The sequence below is a fragment of the Sphaeramia orbicularis genome, chromosome 17 (assembly GCF_902148855.1).
Source record: "Sphaeramia orbicularis chromosome 17, fSphaOr1.1, whole genome shotgun sequence".
NCBI lineage: Eukaryota > Metazoa > Chordata > Actinopteri > Kurtiformes > Apogonidae > Sphaeramia > Sphaeramia orbicularis.
The window spans coordinates 54,517,863-54,539,812 of NC_043973.1; the positions used below are offsets into that span (position 1 = coordinate 54,517,863).

The window sequence follows — 21,950 nt, forward strand, 5'->3', positions numbered from 1 at the left end:
GTTCTTTATTGCACTAAACTGTGTAGTTGTCATTATTTCTAGGTTTTTCTGTTATTTGACTGGTCTGAATGTGAACCCTGGTCAACATGGACTAACCTCTGCCTGGTGGACCCTGGTCTACGCAGACTAACTGCTGCCTGGTGGACCTTGGTCTACGTGGACTAACCGCTGCCCAGTGGACCCTGGTCTAGGTGAACAAACCGCTGCCTGCTTCACTGAGCTGGTTTTGAAGGTGATGATGGTCTGGTGTAAGTTCCTCTAACTGGTCCTTTAAGTCTGAACCTGGACCATGTGGTTCAGTCCTAAAGTCTGGACTGAAAACATCCTGATGCAGGTCTTGCTGCTGGGTTTGACCAACACTTGACTCTCCCTCTGCAGGTGACACAGACCAATCAGGTGTGAGGTACCTGATGACATCACACCGTCCAGAAGAACCATAGTGATGTCATCATGCTTTCCTCAGACCACAGATGTCTAACTTGCATTCTGGGTAATGTAGGATGCAGAGTTTAACCATTGTTTTTGAATTTCCAGGTAAGGTGGGCGGGCTGTGTAGGGGTCAGGCGTCAAGTTAAACCTTTATTTACGTCGACAGCTGCCAGTGGGCGGGGTCTACAGTGACCATGTGCACACTCGTTTTTATTAGCTTTATTTAAAACCTCAGCTCCACTTTATTGGTCCCTGCTTTGTAAAACTTTATTGTTCAGATCCCCCTGGTCCTTTATTGATCCATTGTCCCACTGGGCCTACCAAAGCATTCCAATTAATTATTGATCACTTTATTCACAGAAATAAAGAATCAGAGACATGAGCTGATGAGCCACAGTAGGTAGAATATCAACAACAGATCAGTGCAGTGTTGCAACAGCACACACTTACATCTGTCAACAATGAACCACAACAACAACCACAACAACATCATCATCATATGTGGCGTTGTGAGAGCGCCGCCCTGCTGCCACACACTCCCACTGACTACAGAACAAAAGGGTAGATTGGGTATAAACCTGGCTTCTCTAATGGCCTCCTTGTGAGCCTGGAACATCTTGACGTTGTTCATGTTGGACTGCCAGTACTTCACGTATCCGCCGTGGTCCGCCGTCAGCATCCACATGTCGTTATGAGACCACGTCATGGCCCGGACCGGACTGTCATGGGCCTGGACACAAGAGGACACGGGGGGTGGGGGGGACATGTCAGCCCGATGACCACAGCTACATTCATCAGCCATCAGGTTTACCAACACTGAACCCTTTACACTGACCCTCTGATCAGTATCTGATTATTATTGATCCTGTAAACAGTCTGATCTGATTGATCCCATAACAGCAGTAATCTGATTAGAATAAACTAGTGCGTTGACCTGTGGGGAACCCCGGGGTCTAGATGTGGTTGTTTTGATGCTGGCAGAGCTGACTTTAGGGAAAAAGATGAGTCTATATTTTATAAGTAGTGACATAATAGTTGTTTGGTAAATCGTTCTTTAAAATTTAAATGACAATTAAAATTTTAATACCGATATCTAGGGGCTGAAGTTAATAAATGCATCATTCCTGCTTTTAATTTCATTTCCCATCAGGCAGCATTGTACTGCACTTTCTGTCAACTGTCATGAGCAACGTAATGTAATTGTGAGACCATCGTGTCAAAATGACTAATATTTGCCAAACTATTGGTCCTATCAACTTGTCATTTTTGCTAGTCTGTTCCTTGACCAAAAATAAACGACAATTAATATTTTAATACTGATATCTAGGGGCTGAAGTTAATAAATGCATCATTCCTGACCACGCCCATTGTCTCCAAATGTGCAAGACTGCTTCCTGTCCCTCCCCATGGCAACTGCATAGCAATGTGATTTAAATCAGCCCCTCCTGACTTTAAAAAAGCCAGTTTTAAAGAAAGAAGATATTTAATGTGGAGATGGGACTGTCCCTCAACTGTAGGAACCAAATAGTCCAGTTACAAACATCTACATTTCTCAGAACCACACACACACACACACTGAGACCTTCCAGCATTATAGTAAAGCTCAGATGAACACCCCTGGATCTGTCTCAGTCCTCCCATGTCTTCATGCATGTTTACAGGTTCATCTGACTGATTTAGTTCAGTTACATCTGAACATGTGCAAAAACTACTACATCACAAAAAACACAAGTGACGTAAAAGACAGAAACAGGAAGTGGGATTGTATGTCACTATGTATGAATAAACTCTGAAATAAATCCGATAATGGACTGATACAACTGAACCAGGGTTTATGGATAAACAATTTTTCTGAAGTGACTGTAAACGCATCATTATCTGATAATTACAATGATCTGATTAATAATGGTTATTGGATTTATATCATCATGCAACGACGCCAGTGTTTATTAACCCTGTAGGGGGGGTGGGGTCTGTCTGAGCCCCACCCTTCACATCTAACCCTAAACCAGTGGTTTTCTGATAGACACAAACGTGACGCACAACACCATGTCAAACAAAAAAACCCACTTAATGTGGACCTTCAATGTGTACGACAATAACATGCAACACACATGACCCACAAACACCACTTCAGGACCATTTCACTGCACGAAGAGTTTACACACCAGCTACTAAAAACAGACTAAAGGGTAGTACTGTGTATATGTACTAGTACTGCCTGGGTTAGAACTAACAGAATACATGCCATAAAGAAATCCCACAATAGCCAGGGTGTGTGTTTACCTGTAGGATGGTCTCAAAGTTGAAGGTGAGTCCATTCCACAGAGTGAACTCTCCACTGGAGGCTCCGGTGACCAGCCGGCGTCCTTCAGGAGTCCACTACACAAACACAAACACATACTCAGCTACACAGTCCAACAGGTTCCACCCCTCCCCCATCAACACTCAGTGGGCACTGCTCTTACCCTTATGACGAACACAGGACACTTGACTTTGTTGGTGGAGGTTCGGACAAACTTGGTGGTGACGGCGTTCATGGGGTTGTTGAGCATGCCCACTGGAGGCACCAGCTGCAGAGACACATGGAAAACACTCAGAGATACACACTCAGAGATGCACACAAGCACATGAAGACACACATACAGAAATGCAGACATGCGCACGAAGACACACAGACGCACACACAGACACACATGCACAAAGAGACGCACACATGCACATGAAGACAGACGCACACGCACATGAAGACACAGACGCACACACATGCACACAAAGACACAGACGCACACGCAGAGGCTTTGCACTGTGCAAACACTGACAGCAGTGAGGCGTTCACTGTACTCACGTCATTGTAAAAGCCGGCATCAGGCTGAATGGCTCTGAAGTCTCTGTGATCCCTCTGCCACAGACGATTCTGACAAAAAACAACAGGAAGGACAGATCAACATCGCTTAAATTTTCCTGCGTGCTGTCCGAACGTAGCCTTGGACACAAAGCTGCCACAAAAAAACCTACACTTCCAACCACACACAAACTGCCACACATGAACACAATGAGTCTAATGCTGCCTTCAGGTGCTGTCATGAAGATGAGCCGCTCCACTTGTGAATTCTAAATTACCAGTGTGTTGTGTTCAAGTGCTTTTGTTGTGGTAGTGAAGTGAAAAATGGCTGAAACCCAGTTAATGCTGACCTGATACTGGGGTCAGACAGTTTAAGACATGTTCATTCATCTAATACAGCATGTTATTTATTGGTTTTTGCTAAATGAGTAAAATCATCTGCTAACAGCAGCAGAATGTTAATAAAACCATCTCTTATGCTTGGCCATGAAAGCCTCGTTGCTCTTCACCATGTTGAAAAGGTTAAAGGTCATTTTCATTTTGTGGATCAACATTTTTCCCCAGTTCTCCTGTGGAAAGTATAACATGAGGGGACATTCATGTCCAATTGGTAACTAGTATTTACCGAGATTCCCGTAGCACGTGAAGGCAGCAACAGACTCAGACTGATCAGGGTTCTCGCTAGCGTCACTGAACGTTGGGGACCCTGACGCTGTCCTTGGGGGGCCCCCCCCCCCCGACGCTGAGATTTGACCTGCAACGCTGTCTTTCAACCAGCGTAGCGGTGTTTTTTTTTTTTTTTGTGTGTGTGTGAGATCCAGACGTCGCGTTACCTGAAAATATTCCGTCATTGACGGATTTTTTTTTTTAAATGACGGAAAATTCTAAATTCGAAAATTCGTCCGTCATTTTGACAGATTAAAATACTGAGAGTAATCTACTGTTAACCTTTCCTGCTCGGCTCGTCCGACCATAGTCAGCAAGCACAGGGGAGATTTCCCCCAGGGCCAGTGTCGGGGTTAACTCCCTTGCCAGTAGTGGAAGACAGCAGACTCAGGTCCTTGCTCTCAGACAGCAGCTTTTATTTTATGCACAGTATATCAATGTTGGTACACTTTTTCCTTCTGTCCCTCTTACAAAGTCATATGCAAAACTGCCACTCCCTCACCTTGCTTGATCACTCACACCAGAAGCACATGCACACACGACACACCGCTCTCACACTTGAAGGAAGGAAGGAAGGAAGAAAGGAAGGAAGGAAGGAAGGAACACACACACACACACACCAATCTCATAACACTACCAAAGAAAGTTTTCACACAACACTGAACAGAACCTGCTTGCAGGATCGCCGGTCTGTCTCTCCCTTAACAAGGCATCAAACAGTCCATAACAACATCCTACCTGTATATAACCCAACAGCACCACTGTTCACAACTACACTGAATACAACAGCGGTACTTCAGTCGAATGACTCACCGTTAGTCCACCTGTAGTAGACCCCCTGTCCAGCTGATGGTGAGTGTGCATATTAATCAATCAGTGTCAAGTCTTGTGTCGTTGTTTTGCTGACTTTAGCCAAAATTAGATGCTACTTTGCTAGCGCAAACTGTGAAGACAGCCAAGTCTCCTTGGTCATTTTAGAAAGCCCAGTAAATGGGATGGCATTGATAAACGCAGTGAAAAAAAGAGGGACTGATGCGGTGAAAGATGATGGACAAGCAAGGAATACGCCAGTTCTTATGGCATTTGGTGTGCTATATGTACGCATTTTCTACCTTTCATGTGTTATTTGATGGCATGTAAATTTGTGCCGAGAGCTCTGGTTCACATAACCCAAACCCTAACCCTCAGTGCATGGTATTTGACACTGCGTGAACATACACAAGGAAAGCTTCTATTGTCTACAGATAACACATCAATTAAAAGTGGCGTAAATAATTATGCGAGTCGTGATATCATGTTGGTTTATCAGCCAGCAGCAACTACAGTTGCTACATCGAGATGTTTTTGAACATTAAATACTACTAAATATATCTATCAATATCACTAAAAAATAAAAATTTGAAATGATGGTTAATATGTTATGACAGAATTTTTACGAGCCTGTCCGTCAAAATGACGGACAATAAAAATGTCTAGTGCAACCCCTGGTGTGATCGTAAAGTTCTTAGTGTCTCTAAAGAAACAATGTTTGTCTTCACATGGCTTGTATTTTCCCAGACAGTGTCTTTGGAATAAAACGTTATTTTTTCTTGTATATTGTCTGAGTATCAATTTGTGTCAAGCTCCCGTATGGAGTAATTTCCATCAATAATTACCATTCACAAATTGGGGAAAAAAAGACAAAAAAAAAAAAAAAAAAAAGTTTTTACTTTTAATCATTGTTGTAACAAAGACAAAAACTTGGCTTAATTCCTCAAAATTTGCCCCTCAAAATGCAGGAAATAGTGTTTCAGAGAGTTCTAAATTTCAACATTGTCCAGGGGAGGATGCCCCCAGACCCCCTACAAAACTCGCGCAGCACACGCCTGCATACATGGTGTCCCTACGCTGTGAAAAAATCCCTAGTGAGAACCCTGCTGATGGTGATGAGGTTTGGATTCTCACCTGTTACAGACCGATGAACCCATTACCCCGGAATTACAAACAGCAGGTTTTATTCCACCAAACTGCACACACCGACGTTCGTGAACGCGGCGTTACACCAACGTTTACAAATGCAGCATCAGCCTGATTATTCCATATGCAGACGTGACCAAACGTTATCCATCCATTTAAAATTGACAGGCTACATTCAGATGTGCATTTGTGTTGGTTCAATGGCGGTCTGAGCCCCAGATGTGGGCATGGCCCTGATGTAAAGGTGTTACCTCCAGGTATCTGATGACAGATGGGTTGTAGTCTATGGTTTTGCGGTTGACCGCCTTCCTCATGCGTTTTCCATCGAAGGTCAGCTGCTGCATGGCCTGCTGCTGGGCAAAGTCCGGCCGTTTGTAGAACACCTGCCGAGGCGCCTGGTGCTGGAAGCGCGGCATGTGGAAGAACCGCTGCGGAGAACCGATGTCCGTCGCCATGGTGACCGGCTCAACCTGCAGGAGGAGAGGAGGAGTTTATACCTGCATCAATGTGGCGGGAGGGGGAAACCACAGATGTTTCCAGTGGTTTGAGAGGAGGTTTGAGTCCAGTGTCATCTCCGATTGTTCAAAACATGTGCACATCAACAGACCAGACTTCAAATTAACACCTGCCTCATTTAGCACCAGTCTGTCGGTCTGACACATTTATAAAAACACCCCAAACAACTGAGGAACAACAGCTGCTGAAGTTCACTATGACCACTATCATTACCTCCCACTTCCGATACGTTATCAATAAGTCTGAAACCTAAGTATCACATCCAACCTCAACACTATCAATAATCTATATTCAAAAGACACTATCCGTCACATCTGATGCCAAAATAGAACTCCTGACACATGTTCAAAGTGCATATGACTTTGGTCACTAATTATTCCTCAGATCTGTCCAACCCCATAATCTCTAATCCGTTCGTCTGTCTGTGATTACACACCTGAATCACTTCGAAGTGGACTCCATCACGAACAGTCCGTTTGTTTACATACCAAACCAAAACGTCACTCTGGGCTTTTCAGAATTTCATGCAGCCGCAAGAAGCAATGAAGCCATTTCTGTGTTTGTTGGTGTTGTGTCCATACTGTGGCTGTGTGGAATTCCCATTGCAACAAAATTTCCAAAAAGGCCCGAGTGACATATTGGTTTGATATGTCAACAAACCTATGGCTTGTGATGGAGTACACTTCGAAGGTGTTCACTGAGAGGGAAGTGATTCAGATGTGTAATCACAGAAAGACGAATGGATTTGTGACACTTAGGCTATGACTCAGATTTTACTGATGAAAAATTGGTGACAAAAGTCATACGCAGCTTTAACAGTCACAGAAACCAACAGTACAGATAATCATGTAAAACAGGATCAGATTCCATAACCACTGTTCCTAAATTAGTCAAACACTGGAACATGGCTAATTGTGCTTTGGACTGGGTAATGACAGAGCGGAGCCTGGCTTCACCACATCATCCCATCAGCCTTCCCTCTCAACAGGTGGAGAGTAAAAATCCAAACCCCATTCTGTCCTACTCAAGGAGTGTATGCAATACAGTCCATTAGGACTACTGCAAACGATGATTTTAATAACTGATTAACCTGTAGATTATTTTAATAACTAATCGATTCATCGGATAAACATAAAAGACTCAGTTCTCACAGATCAGTATTTAACCCACAGAAATATATTCTACAGCTGAGTCACTCATGATTTCATCCCATAATGACTTCAGGTTTAGTTAGTGAGCACTAACCCACTACCTAGACTGATTCTAGTTCCAGATTAGTCAGATCTAGTCCAGAACCAGCTGTGGTTCTAGTCTATTAAACTAGTGTTGGATGGATTAGTTCAGTTAATGATAGGTACCGTCAGTCTGGTTCTCTGAAAAACACACATGGATGAAAACAGTACAATTACCACAGTAGTGTCTAACTAGCTAGGGGGCTAAGTAATCAGGACACGTAGGCTAACTTAAGCAAAGTTTACATGCTGCTCCCATTGGACACCAGAGCCCTGTTCAGCCCAAACCTAGTGCACAGTGGGATTTGGCCCATTTTTTCCTCCATATTCCAGTTTTGTTCCATAAACAGTGCAGTACATTTGGTCCAAACGGAGCTGTCGATGACACCGCCAACAGAATGGAAACCTAGCTTTAATGTGTCCATCACTGGAAGCCTTAGCCATGCTGCTCTGGGTTTTCCTCTAGTACACTAGTGTGGACACGCCTCCATACTAACGGGATCAACACCCAACTGATGAATTCAACGTCAACTCTTAAGAATCGATTTGATCCATTCATTGTTACAGCACTACAACCCATAGAGCATGTAGAATGTCACATTTAAACCAACTGGATTCCTCACTCTGGAATAATCCAAAAATATATTTTAGGGAAAGTATGGTATAGAACCAATGGCAAGATAAATGAATAAGTGATTTGTATGAGACAGGGACATTTATGACATATTGAGATCTTCAGAAAAAATATAATCTCATAAGCAAAGGGGATTTCTAGTGATACCTACAAATTAGACACTACACCAGCGGTAGAGTTAAGCTAGACTTGTGCTAGCCTATCACTACATCACCATTAGCGATGCATTTTCCTGGCTGGCGAAGTTGTTTTCAACTCGTGTAGCCACAGTGGTGAAGGTATTTTTTAGTAAAATCAACCAACTTACATCTCTGATTGAAAATGTCCGAGTGATAACCAAGGAAAATAACAAATGCGGTCTCCACTACTGAAGAGCGCTGCCGAGAGCGATCGAACTCACCCGAACGTTTCCGATTTTTTACAAATTCACACTGCACACGTCACTTGTGGGAAGTTACCGCGGAGCGGTGCAGACTGCCACCAGTGGAAGTGAAAACGAAACTTATGGCTCGTTTCTCTTTTCTCTACCTGCTGAAGCTTCGCTTTTAAACCTTTCCAGCGAAAACGCTGCAACATTAGTACCACATTAGTGTTGCCTCTATTGTCTCCATGTTTGTTATTAGACTTTCTTCTTCTCAAAAAACTATACTGTTCCTCATGGTATTTATCCAGTATGGTTAATTAAGAGTGGCGCCCCCTGGTGGATTAATTGAGAAATGCTCATTCCAACACATTAAATGTCAGTAGCAGCACTTTGTTCCAGTCAGACTAATGACAACAACAATACAGCACATTTACAAAAGGAACTAAGAACTAGAATGGGATTATTAAGTACTAGTATCGGTACTTGGTATCGGCAAGTACTCAAAAGTAAGTACTCGTACTCATACTCGGTCTGGAAAAAAGTGGTATCGGTGCATCCCTAATGTATGGTATCATACTCAGAGGTTTCACTTTGAATTTTTTTATGATCCGGATCTTCGTTTGTTGGAATGTTATGATCAGATCCTTTACATCATCATTGCACCTGTCCATATTTAATTACCTAATGACTTTATGATAAATCATATCTCACTGGTAAATTTATTTTATATTGAATCTCATGAACATCAGTGGTCAGAATAATTGTATTTATAAGTCTATCATTTATTGTTGTTATACATTAGATTAGAAATAAAAATAGTTTAGATGAAAATGTTGATGCAAGTTTTTTTTTTTTTTATATATGAAAGTGAAGCCAGACTGAACATATTTTTAAGCTCAAAATGCACCAGAATGCAGGAAAAAGACTTCATTTTTCCTAAAATTTCCTGGGGGAGCTATGCTCGTCGCTGCGGTCCACTCTGTGTCCTGCTGCAGGGACCCAGACTGGCTGTGGCTTTTTGTGGCTACACTCATTTCTACTAATGTAGCCATGGTGGCTGTTTCTTTCATTTTCCTAGCGTAAGCACAGTTAAGTGGTGAAACAGTAAGTAACCCTCCAACTGAATACTTCATGTTACCCCAGAGGTTCATAAAGCACCAGTGTTTCAGAAAACAGTCAAACATTCTACAGAGGGTCACTGTAGAAGGGTCAAAGCAATGTGGCACAAAGACCTGGAAGATGATACTGAGGACAATGAATGATCAGATTTTATATCAAACGTGTGAAAATACATCAGAGAGGCGAGAGGGAAACTTATTCAATAAAAAGAGTCCATGGATATGATTGGACTTCAACTAGGCTTCACAGAATAAGGACAGCAACCTTTGGTGGACATGTCAGAAGGAGGGGGGCATACCATCTGGGACTGTCCAGTGATTTACCCATTTGGGTGTCAAAGTACTGAGAGACTGGGAAACTGGTTGGATTCCACTATGCCTGTACACCCACAGCTTTGTCTTCTTGGCGACAAGACCATGCTACCTGGTATAACACACAACAAATTTACTGTTTGAAAAGTTGGTGTGGTCACAGCTGCAAGAATGATTCTACTCAACTGGAAGAAGCCAAGATGTCCCTCTGTGAAAGAATGGACTGACCAACTGATTAACATACGATACACACGTCCCAACGTACGACACACACATCCCACACACATGTCCCAACGTACGACACACACGTCCCAATGTACGATACACACATCCCAACATACAATACACACGTCCCAACGTACGACACACACGTCCCAACGTATGACACACACATCCCAACATACAATACACACGTCCCACACACACGTCCCAACGTACAACACATACGTCCCAATGTACGATACACACATCCCAACATACAATACACACGTCCCACACACACGTCCCAATGTACGACACACACGTCCCAATGTACGATACACACATCCCAACATACAATACACACGTCCCACACACGTCCCAATGTACGACACACACGTCCCAATGTACGACACACACGTCCCAATGTACGATACACACATCCCAACATACGATACACACATCCCAACATACAATACACACGTCCCACACACACATCCCAATGTACGATACACACATCCCACACACATGTCCCAACGTACGATACACACATCCCACACACACATCCTAACGTACGATACATTCATCCCACTGTACGATACACAAGTCCCAACGTACGACACACACATCCCAACACATGTTGTCAAGAACCAGCTGTAAAGGGAAAGCAAATGAGGCGTGGGATCAGTTTTGGTTGCAAGTTCATCTCAATTTAAACTAGAATGGAAAGAAATGACTGACTTTTTTTTCTCTTCTCTTTCATGTCCATTGTTTCATTTTATTTTAGTGTTTAGTGGCTGTCTGTTTTTTGTAAAAGTTGTGTACTGTGTCTGTTCTATGCATGCTGCTTTGAAAAATGAATAAAAATTGAATTATAAAAACAAAAATAATCACTGTTCCTCTGATGAGTTTGATCTCCATGATAATGTTTCATCTGTAACTTTTGCACCAACAAACAGAAAACAGTCAGAAGCAGGATTAGTCTTTGAAGAAAAGGCTTCAGATATTCTGAATTTGTTAAAAATATAAATTAATTTGAGATAATGCGTCAACATTCACCAGTCGCCTCCAGATGAAACACTTCCATCAACGCCATGTCAGCATTTTCCACATCAACTTACACCCAAGTCGAGGAATCATATCTATTCATTCATTTATGATCAAATATGATTCAGCCAAAAACACCCTAAAAACCTGAAGAACAGCGTTCATTTGAAGAACAGCAAAAGCAGAAAATACATCCACAATAACTCCACTTCTACACACTTCACATGATGTATCAAACACACAACCGAGAATCAGGATCCAGTTTCAGTGGACCATATCCAACATTTAAGTCCAGTGTAAAGGCATCCTGAGTGGACATTCATGTCATTCACACAGACAGCGGTCAACTTTAACCTCAGTTACTTGCAGTCGTTCGTACCAAACTGTTTGGGTTCAGGGCCTTCGATACAGTACGGAGGTGTACTCAGCGAATACATGTAGCCTATGTGAAGAATGCAAACTCGCAGGAAGCAGGGTGGACACCAGCAGAACCCATGTGCAAGGGTTCCTCTATATACATTCGGCAGTGGCGGCGCTGCAAATGACCCCAAAACACTTTATTCTGAGGCTGGGGGGGACTGGGGGTAAACATGACAACAGAGAGTAGAGCAGAGGCATAGAAGTCAAGTCGGACGTTCGAAGCGTGTTAACTTTCACTTCTGGTTTTCAGTAGTTACGGAACACCACGCCACCCCCCGGGTCTCCTTCACTGTACTCAAAATGCATCAAACCGAAGACCCCTGTACCAAAAAACTCCTATACCACACTGATGACTAACATTTACGAAACACGGTTTACAGCAGATTCAAATCTTAGGTTCAGATCCAACCAAAGTCAAAATCAGTGTCATAAAGTTCCAACTATCATTTCTCAAACAGGCTCATTTTTAAGCTTAAGAACTCTATTTTATGGAACTGTTTACTAAATTTCAGTATTACTTGTAAAAAAAAAAAAAAAAAAAGATACAAAGATATAATCAATATAAAATGAAACCTAAAAAGGATTCACATATGTAAATGCACTATTAACTTTAGTATTTGTTCTTGTATCAGTGATATTTTCAGACTGTGAATCTGTTGAACTAATTGTTCAACAATACATGGATATTCAAAGGTTCTGTCCAATACAATTATTAGTCCAATACTCTCTGCTATTATCTGTATATATCACTTCAGTTGCAATTTGTCTGTTCAATAAAAATTTAGGATCATATTTGTAGTGTTTTAGTTCCAGTCAGTGTTTCATTACAATACTGAACACAGGTCCAAACCCCTGTCCCCATGCCCCAACAGATTTGTGTTCATCAAAACCGATCATTTCTACATATTGATCCAATATTGATCCCAGTTGTAGTTTATCATCAGAGGTAAAGCCCCGTTTCATTTAGGATCCATTTATGATGAGAACAGCATGTTTTGGACATTTGAATAAAGTCAATAAAATGATGTTCATTTTCAGTCCCCGTGTCACGCAGCAGGAATTTAAGTATTTTTACCCATAAATGTTATTTGTGTCAGTTGTACCCTGTGTCATGTGACAGTACTTACTCAGACCTATTCATCCATGTAATAAACAGATCAGTTGAGTTTAAACACAGACACTATTGGACAGGACATGGGTCCCCGTATCACTGCTGGATCTGGACCTTTACTGAACTCAAACCAACCATTTCTAGCCCATGTGATGAATACCATCATAGCTCAGAATCATTAAGACGTGTCCATTTGTATTATAACACAAAAATGTATGTCCTTCATAGACCAACATTCACTACAGGATCTGGAGTTCAACAGGATTTTACAAAAAACAGTTAATGAAGACAGGTTTCCACTGGTTTGGAAATGTAGGGTCAGGGTTCAGAGTTAAAGTCCCACTAAATAGACCAAAGCAAAGACACAAACCCACAACTTTACAAATATACCTCTAAACCAACACAACACACGGCTCGACCCAAGCCCAAACACGGACCTCTACTGAGGTCATGGTTTCAGAGGTATTTGACTCAAAAACCCGGTCAATGTTGGAGTTCTTCACACATTTATTTGGTTTCCATTTACACAAACATCCTTCCAGTCACCTGTAACACACCTGAAGTCACCGGGGAAACAACACGGGGTTTGGCTGCTCTTAGCGGCAGGAGGCTAGCAACATGCTAACGCCACCGGACTGTCCCGTTCAACAGTTTCACATGTTCCACCGTGACGTGCGGCGGACCCGGGTAGAGGTGTCCGTGTTGTTTCCTGGAGAATCGGTCTCCGTCTTCCACTTATTTTCTAATGAACCGGAGCTGAAGCTAACGCTCTTAGCCGTATGAGCTAACTATGCTAATCGTTCGCGGCCTGTAAACACGCCACGGCCCGCCTCATGCCGACTCTTATAGATATTAAATGTTGGGTTTTGATTAAATAAAGCCACATATATGTATGTATATATATATTTCTTTATATCTTTTACAGTGGATGGGTTCGGTTCAGCTCGGTTTGTTGCCGCAGTGTAAATGGCGGCCTCCCCGTCCCGTCTCGGTGTTACCCCATCACAACAACGCGCTGCCGCTCAAACACTCACCTACAATCTCCGCCTCAGAGTTTGACTTCACTATCTAGCTGTCATGAACTGGCTACACCGGTCCACAAAGCTTTTCTCTGAAGAAACATGAGCGCCTCAGTCTTTCTTCAACTCTAAAAAAGACAGGTTAGTCACTTTAGCCGCCAGCGGAAGCCATCTTGCTTCTCCTTCTTCTCGGCCCTGACAAGAAGCATGCTGGGAAAATTTCTTCAACGCGGGAGACCGCGCGGTCTTCTGCATACAGGATTCTGGGAAATTGAGTTCAGAACGGTTTCAGACGTACCCGGAAGAGACCAGAAATCTGGAATTAGTTAAGACATTGTGTTGGAAATCTTATTTTTATTTCGTATATTTTAAAATTTGAAAAATTTAAAAACAGGGCAAAACCAAAAATGCACAGGCGAGAAGCGGCTTCCTCTCAATTCCAATATGTACGGAAACAAAATCATAAAAATTCTAAACAATTTCAGACTATGAATTTTAAAAGCACACACACTGAGGTCTTTAAAACAACTGTTGACTGACTGAACACCGACAGCTGCAGTTACATCTGATAAAACAAACGGAAACATGACCAATGATGACTCAGTCCGTCCATGAAGTCCACCTGCAGGACCCACCTGGTACTACAATGTCCTTTCAGCTGGATCTCAGTTGTTTTATTCATTGAACTTGTCATTAGTTGTGTATTTTCTGATTTTGTAGAGAAAACTAATCGCTTAAAAAGAAAATGAATCTACACTGATACTGGTTCTTAACAAATGGTTATTTTTCTGACACCAATTATGCACTTAAATGATAAATACATGACATGAAGGTACAGTGACCTTGTCCCTTCAGTGGACATTGTCCCTTCAGTTTCAGTGGACCATGACCACTAATGTGAATCACATGAACAGTTTTAAGGAAACAGAAGCATCTAAAGGGAACAAATACAGACCAAGATGAAACTTTATTCAAAGCAACAATAATAATAATAACAATAATCATTATTTAACAGAAGACAAACAGCCCCCCCCCCCCCCCCCCCCAAAAAAAAAAAAACTAAACAAAAAAACACATCCTGTGTGTGTGTATGCGTTCTGAAGCCAGTCTGTCACTCAAACCCTCCCGTTGTGTTCGCTCTGTAAAGGCTTTGCTGCTCCTTCCCTTGACAACCTGTCGGCCTCTTCATTTCCGTGGTAACCAGCATGACCTGGAACATGCATCTGCAGGAAGAACAACAGACTCAGACAGTGGGTGGAACCCCATCCCCGACAAGCCCCTGGGTAACAGTTACAGTGGATGGAACCCCACCCCTGACACGCCCCTGGGTTACAGTTACAGTGGATGGAAACCCACTCCAACACGCCTCCTGGGTTACAGTTACGGTGGATGGAAACCCACCCCCGACACGCCCCTGATGTTCCTGTAAACTCTGTGTCCATTGTGGACAGGGACAGTGAGGACAAACAGGACTGAGTGGACACACCCCTCCCCATGCTGTTTGTCTTATTACTATTGGTTGGCTTATTTGGACTTGACCTCTGATTACTCCACCCACAAACCCTGAACCCCATTATTGGTAAAACTTTGTCTAAAGTGTAGTTTGGATTCGACTGTTTCTGTTCTTGTGTTTGTTCAGAGTTAAACAGACTTTTAGGATATGAATGTCACAGAATGAGACAAAACTGCGTGGTTGTCATGTGACCTTTGTTTACCCTAACTCTGACCACATAACGGTGCTGTTGGCGGGTTTATGAGGGTGGGTGTGGATGAAATGGCGTCAGCGATGTCATCATTTCAACCAGGACATAATTATCTGTTTATATACAAACAGGACCTCAGGGGTCTCAGGTCCAGGTCGTAATCCTGGACCTGTATGGTGTGTGGTACTGACCCAGACCACGTCCAGCTGAGCATTCAGTTGGTCCAGCTTCATGAAGTCGTCTTTGTTGGTGACAGTTCCTCCAGACTTCAGCCTCCAGCCGTTCACCTTCCAGCTCCTGACCCAGTTAGTCACACCTGGAAGACCAGAACCAGAACCACTCAGACCAGAACCTCAGAGTCTTGACCCCCCTCTGCCACTCGGTCAGAGTCCTGGTCCTGGACTCACCGTTGATGGTGAACTTGCTGTCGGTGTACAGGACCAGCTTCTGGATGTGGTTCTCCTGGGCCAGTTCCAGAGCCCTGCAGGCCGCCTGAGTCCAAAACCAGCAGGAGGCACATCAGAGCACACACAGACACATCAGAGCACACACACAGAGACAGACAGACAGACAGACAGACACGCACACATACATACACACACACACACACACACACACACACACAGAGACAGACAGACAGACAGACACAGACAGACAGACAGACAGACAGACAGACAGACAGGCAGGCACGCACGCACGCACACACGCACACACACACACTCCTGCTGACAGGTCAGCTCTTACCTGGATCTCTGCTCTCTGGTTGGTTTGTCTTCCCTCCAGTCGCTCTGCAACATTTCTGAAAAAGAGTCAAACAAATGAGATCAAATAAATAATCAGTAACTATAATATGACATGTCAATCATTTGGATGGAGGTGGAGCCACATCCAGGGGGTTTACAGTCACTCAACCTTCTGCTCTCTCTAAATACTACAATACCCATGAGCCTCAGCTGCTGTTGCCATGGAGACTCAGTGTGTCCGTATGTAGAAACAGGAGAGTCTGAAGCTCTGTGCTTTAGATGTTTGTAGGTGAAATGCATTCTGGGAGATGTTGAATAAAACCGGTTAACTCAAATTAACCCTGAACCGAAAAACTACAGTGAGTCTGATCTAAAACTAAGCTGACATAAACAGACTGAACTTAGAAGACCCTGCCTACATTTCCCAGAAGCCCCTTCATTTAGTGTCCAGTGTGATTGTCCTCACAGTGGGTGGTTACAGCCCCAGTAAACGCCGACGCCCGCCCGCGCAGAGCTCCTCCCATTGGACGAACAGCAGCCATCGGTGTAAACAACCACAGCATCACCTGGGGAAAGAAAACCAGCACAACTGAGAGGCCCCGAAGGCAATGCAGACCCCAGAGGCCCTGAGAAGCCCCAAAGGCAACGCAGACCCCAGAGGCCCCGAAGGCAATGCAGACCCCAGAGCCCCCGAAGGCAACACAGACCTCAGAGGCCCCAAGAGGCTCTGAAGGCAATGAAGAGTTGACTGACCCTAACTGCACCACGTGTTTTCTAGCTACATGAGCTGAAGATAAAATGCAGTTCAAAACTCCACTGACTTAACTAAATCTACTCATCATATTTGACAAGCTGACCATTAATATCTCACAATAAACAAACAGGCCACATTTACAGTCATTTCTCACCTATTTGACAAAACAAAGCTTCAGTAGCCAAACTAACACCATATATTACACAGCCCTGAAAGCACCATAGACTGGAGAGATCTTGAATGCACCACGTCCCTTGTTGACTTAAACACACAACATTTGTGATGGGCCCTGAATGCACCACTCTTACCCATGTAGGTAAAACTGTCGGCACTCTGTGGAGAGGTCGTCTCCACCCGTTTGAGGCGCTTGGCTGGAGTCTCCGCCTCCTCGTCTGAGTGGCATCTCTTCTGACCAATAGGGATGTACTCTAGAGGCTCCGGACCTCTGTTTGGAAGCGTGAACGTGGACATGTCTGGGACTGTGGATGAGAAAGGACAAACTGAGTCCATGTCAGCCTGATTTACAGACCTTTCCAAAATGTATTGGACAGGTTTATGTCCTGATGTGTCCATACATCTCTCATGTCATCTGTCCCTTTTGTCTTATTTAAACTTATTTAAAACCACAAATAAACCATCAACTACTCTGGTTTCTTCAACTTCTTCCTCTAAAGACATGATGACTTGTCATTTATCCGATTGTTACTGATGTGGACTGATCTAAGTATTTGTGGACACATCACTGATGTGGACGCCAGAGAATAAAGGACTAGAGCAGGTCCAGGCCCAGATCAGAGGGGTCTGGAGTTGTCCTACATGTTCATTTTTCCTGACCCTCCGCCGTCAAAACACCGTCTACACTGGTCCGATGTGGAGTCTCACAGGGTTTTGGCATCATTTTGGTCATTATCACTGGTTAAATGTCATCCTGTTGTGATGACATCGTTCTGTTGATGCATCTGGGTCTGGGTTAGACCGTCCTGGGTTTTATTCACAGGTCAGACTTCAGCGGTCTGGGTCTGGGTTAGACCGTCCTGGGTTTTAGTCACGGGTCAGACTTCTGTGGTCTGGGTCTGGGTTAGACCCGTCCTGGGTCTGGGTTAGTCCCGTCCTGGGTTTTAGTCACAGGTCAGACTTCTGCGGTCTGGGTCTGGTTTAGACAGTCCTGGGTCTGGGTTACACCAGCTCTGAAGGGAAAGAGTCATGAGACCACGTTTGTTATGATCTGATGTTGTAATTAAAATTAGACTAATTGAAAAAAACAGCTGTGACCCATTTAGGGTCCAGATCCTAAACCATCTATGAACCACCACTGGACTCCATCCCATCCTGGTCTAGTCCACAGCAGACTCATGATCCATTTGGACAACCCACAAAAACAAACGTCATCTTTGATCTGAGGTTGGATTCTTTCTATTGATCTAGAACACATGAGGGTAGAGGTGTGCATTGGCTGAGGGGGAGGGGTGGAAGTGGGTGGGGCTTAAAGGAGCAGAGTGCAGTCGGTGAGAGAGATATGGAAGACATATACTTTTATCAGAGTTTTAGGGAGGTTTTAGTGGTGAATTCTGTAAACAATATATAGTAGTGACAGTGCTGTTTTTGGACTGTTCTACTGGTGTGATTTACGTGTTTTTGTCGAGTTTCACTGTTTTTTTCTCTGTTTTTGTCTGTATTTTTGTGGTTTGTGTAGTTGATTGATAGTTGTATCTGTAAATATTCTCTTAATCTGTGTATATTTGTAAATATGTGTAAATATTCTCTAAATGTGTGCATATTTGTATATATGTGTAGATATTCTCTAAATGTGTGTATATTTGTATATATGTGTACATATTCTCTAAATGTGTGTATAATTGTATATATGTGTAAATATTCTGTAAATGTCTGTATATTTGTATATATGTGTACATATTCTCTAAATGTGTGTATAATTGTATATATGTGTAAATATTCTGTAAATGTCTGTATATTTGTATATATGTGTACATATTCTCTAAATGTGTGTATACTTGTATATATGTGTAAATATTCTGTAAACGTCTGTATATTTGTACATATGCGTAAATCTATAGTCAGATCTCTCCAGTTCATACACAGATGCAGTGTGTGTATTTGAATCAGCTGATGGATGTTTTTGTCAGTGAAATGAGAGGCTCTGTCTACAACTAGACCCAAAGTGTACACAGACTATCAACGGGATCCAAATGACACCAAAGAACCACAAAGAACAAGAAGAGCATGGACACACAATGATCTAGAACAACGAATCAACACATGGAAAATACAGGAAAGGGTATTTATAGAAACTCAGAAAGTTTCAACATTTAGTCTTGGTTTTCATAACAAATGTAATAAAAAATGTACTTTTTTCCCCTATAACACACTGTTTTAAGCATTTATTACAAATAACCATGCTGACGCTGTTGGGGGCCCTCACCAAGGGTCTGTCCCCCAAACCCCCCCCAAGTCCTCTCCTATATATAAAAAACCTATCCTCCATAACTGTTGGACAGTGGATGTGAACCCAGTCTGAGCTCCATGGACCTGATAGTGTCAGAAGAATGAACCCTAATCTCCACCTACTGAATGAAAATGAGCCCAGATGAACTCTGGATGGTAGAACATGGACATCTGGAAGAACACCTACAGGAACCACATTAGATCAGAATCAGCTGATTATTGACGATTTATGTCCAAAAAACTGATGTTCAATTACAGCGCCCCCATGTGGATGACCGATAAAACTGATAGAAGCTGAAATCCATAAGGTTCTTCCACTAGGGGTCCACTATGGTGGTTACGAAGGAGAAGACTCCAACAGAAGCACTAGAATAAACACCATGGAGATCTGACAGAACCACTAGAATAAACATCAAGGAGCTCCAACAGAACCACTAGAATAAACATCAAGGAGATCCAACAGCACCACTAGAATAAACACCAAGGAGATCCAACAGCACCACTAGAATAAACACCAAGGAGATCCAACAGAGGTGGTTCCAGCTGATCCTGTTGGCGGTAAAACTATTATGTCCCTAAACTCAATTTCAGGGACATAATTATGATAATTAATGAACAGATTCTGAAAGTTAAGTTCTTCCTGAAAAAATAATTGGCAAAAAAGACATTTTCCGACACAGTCATTGTAAAAAACAACATAAATACCAGTAGTTCTGGTCTAATGGGAGTTAGGAGTAAGAGTTACAGATGGGAGCAGGATGTTTGGACAGTGAAGCGCCATTTCAGCCTCGGTACCTTTATTTGAGGATGCAGCTGCAGACGGTTCCACTCCTCTGACAAACGCCCAGGCATCTGCCTCCGACGCAAACTTCTTAAATGCTGCAGAAGGAAACTTATCCACCTGACTTTTACATTCATCCCTGAAACACAGCAGAACAAGAACAGAGAACAAGAAGAACAGAGAACAAGAAGAATAGACAGAACATGAAGAACAGACAGAACACAGAGAACAGAGAACAAGAAGAACAGACAACATGAGGAATAGACAGAACACAGAGAACAAGAACAGAGAACAAGACCAATAGACAGAACACGGAGAACAGAGAACATGAAGAATAGACAGAACGCAGAAAACACAGAACACGAAGAAGAGAGAACATGAAGAAGAGAGAGAACAGAGAACATGAAGAACAGACACAACACAAAGAACAGACAGGACATGAAGAACAGACAGAACACAAACAACAGACAGAACATGAAGAACAGACAGAACATGAAGCACAGACAGAACTGTTCAATTGTCATATTGCACATTGATGTTTTATATTCTGCATAAAATCAATAAAAACAGGTTTTAAAAAATGGTCTCAGCAAATAGATCAGAATAAATGTTCCATGGTTAAAACTCGGCACCAAACCGGACACTGGGGTGTTTCCATGACAACAGCTTTTGCAAAATTAACCTTAACTTTCAGTGGTGAAAACCAGGAAACCCCTTATTTTACCCATAATTCAACGGGGTTTGGAACCGGTTCCTCAACACAGGTTTAATGACGCTGATGTTCGTCCAATAAAAACGGACATGTGTGTTTGAGTCCAGTCTCACCAGGTTTTGTAGACCCCAGGTTGGAAGCCTTTCCTCACTGCGTAGTAAAACGTGCCCTTCACCATGTCGTCCACTGCACTGCACACTGTCCTCCGAAGTCCCCTGAAAAATCCGCTAATTCTAAACATCACTGTCCCCAGAACAGCAGCCGCGGACCGGAGCCGACGGAAACCATGATGGGGACTTGGACTCAAGCAACAGCCTCTGATCGGCTACGTTTATTGACCGTTTTCGCCGTCAAACACTGTAATTATGAAGCAAGTTCAGCAGAAAAGCAGCTACACAACAAACACAAACACATGCAGCTAAGCTAGTACTCTGAAGTTAGCCGATTAGCAGCAAGGTAAAAAAAAAAAAAAAAACACACATTAAAGCAATTCTAAATAACGCCTTTGTTTCTACTTAATATATAAGGTGACAACTTTTACTTTGGACGTTTCTAAAAGAACAAAGTGGCGAATTTTTTTTTTTTTTTTAAAAAGCAGGAGCCCGTCGTCCTGCTGACCGTACCCAGAAACCAGAGCTGTTCTGCGCATGTGTGAGAATACTACTTCCTGTCACTTGTGTCTGCGTCTCCAAATAATTTAAATAATTTGCGGCAGTTTTTTATTTATTTATTTATTTTTACAACGATATCTTTATTTTAGTAGTCATGAATAACAACAACAACAACAACGATAATGATATTAATAATGAACGTCATCATCATTAGACTGAAAATTTTCACGAAAAAGAAAAATTAATTTGAGTTTGATATGCATAAAAATACTGATTTTTATGAAGTTTCGGTGTGTTTATTCCATAAAAAATTATA

At 42.6% G+C, this 21,950-nt stretch overlaps 2 protein-coding genes across 3 annotated transcripts in view; both read right to left on the reverse strand.

Annotated features, from left to right (window-relative positions):
- LOC115437182 (pre-mRNA 3' end processing protein WDR33-like) overlaps window positions 1–14,076 on the reverse strand; it is a 30,043-nt gene extending 15,967 nt beyond the window's left edge. For both annotated transcript variants that reach the window (XR_003937922.1, XM_030160364.1), the window contains exons 1-6: window positions 13,883–14,076; window positions 6,148–6,366; window positions 3,278–3,346; window positions 2,898–3,002; window positions 2,716–2,811; window positions 1,008–1,159 (exon numbers count right to left, since the gene is read on the reverse strand). Coding sequence is in view for 1 of the 2 variants with exons in the window: in XM_030160364.1 (XP_030016224.1) it covers window positions 1,008–1,159; window positions 2,716–2,811; window positions 2,898–3,002; window positions 3,278–3,346; window positions 6,148–6,351 (626 nt within the window). In the remaining variant the exon portion in view is untranslated. The remainder of the gene's footprint in view (window positions 1–1,007; window positions 1,160–2,715; window positions 2,812–2,897; window positions 3,003–3,277; window positions 3,347–6,147; window positions 6,367–13,882) is intronic.
- Window positions 14,077–14,518: 442 nt separating this feature from the next.
- On the reverse strand, window positions 14,519–21,671 carry LOC115437224 (ribonuclease H1-like). The gene is made up of 8 exons (XM_030160445.1): window positions 21,137–21,671; window positions 20,326–20,450; window positions 17,376–17,546; window positions 16,780–16,879; window positions 16,315–16,369; window positions 15,978–16,062; window positions 15,762–15,886; window positions 14,519–15,090 (listed from the first exon to the last, which is right to left on the reverse strand). Exons 1-8 carry the CDS (start codon window positions 21,262–21,264, stop codon window positions 14,983–14,985), a joined length of 897 nt encoding a protein of 298 aa, XP_030016305.1. The 5' UTR covers window positions 21,265–21,671; the 3' UTR covers window positions 14,519–14,982.
- Between the last annotated feature and the right edge of the window lie 279 nt (window positions 21,672–21,950).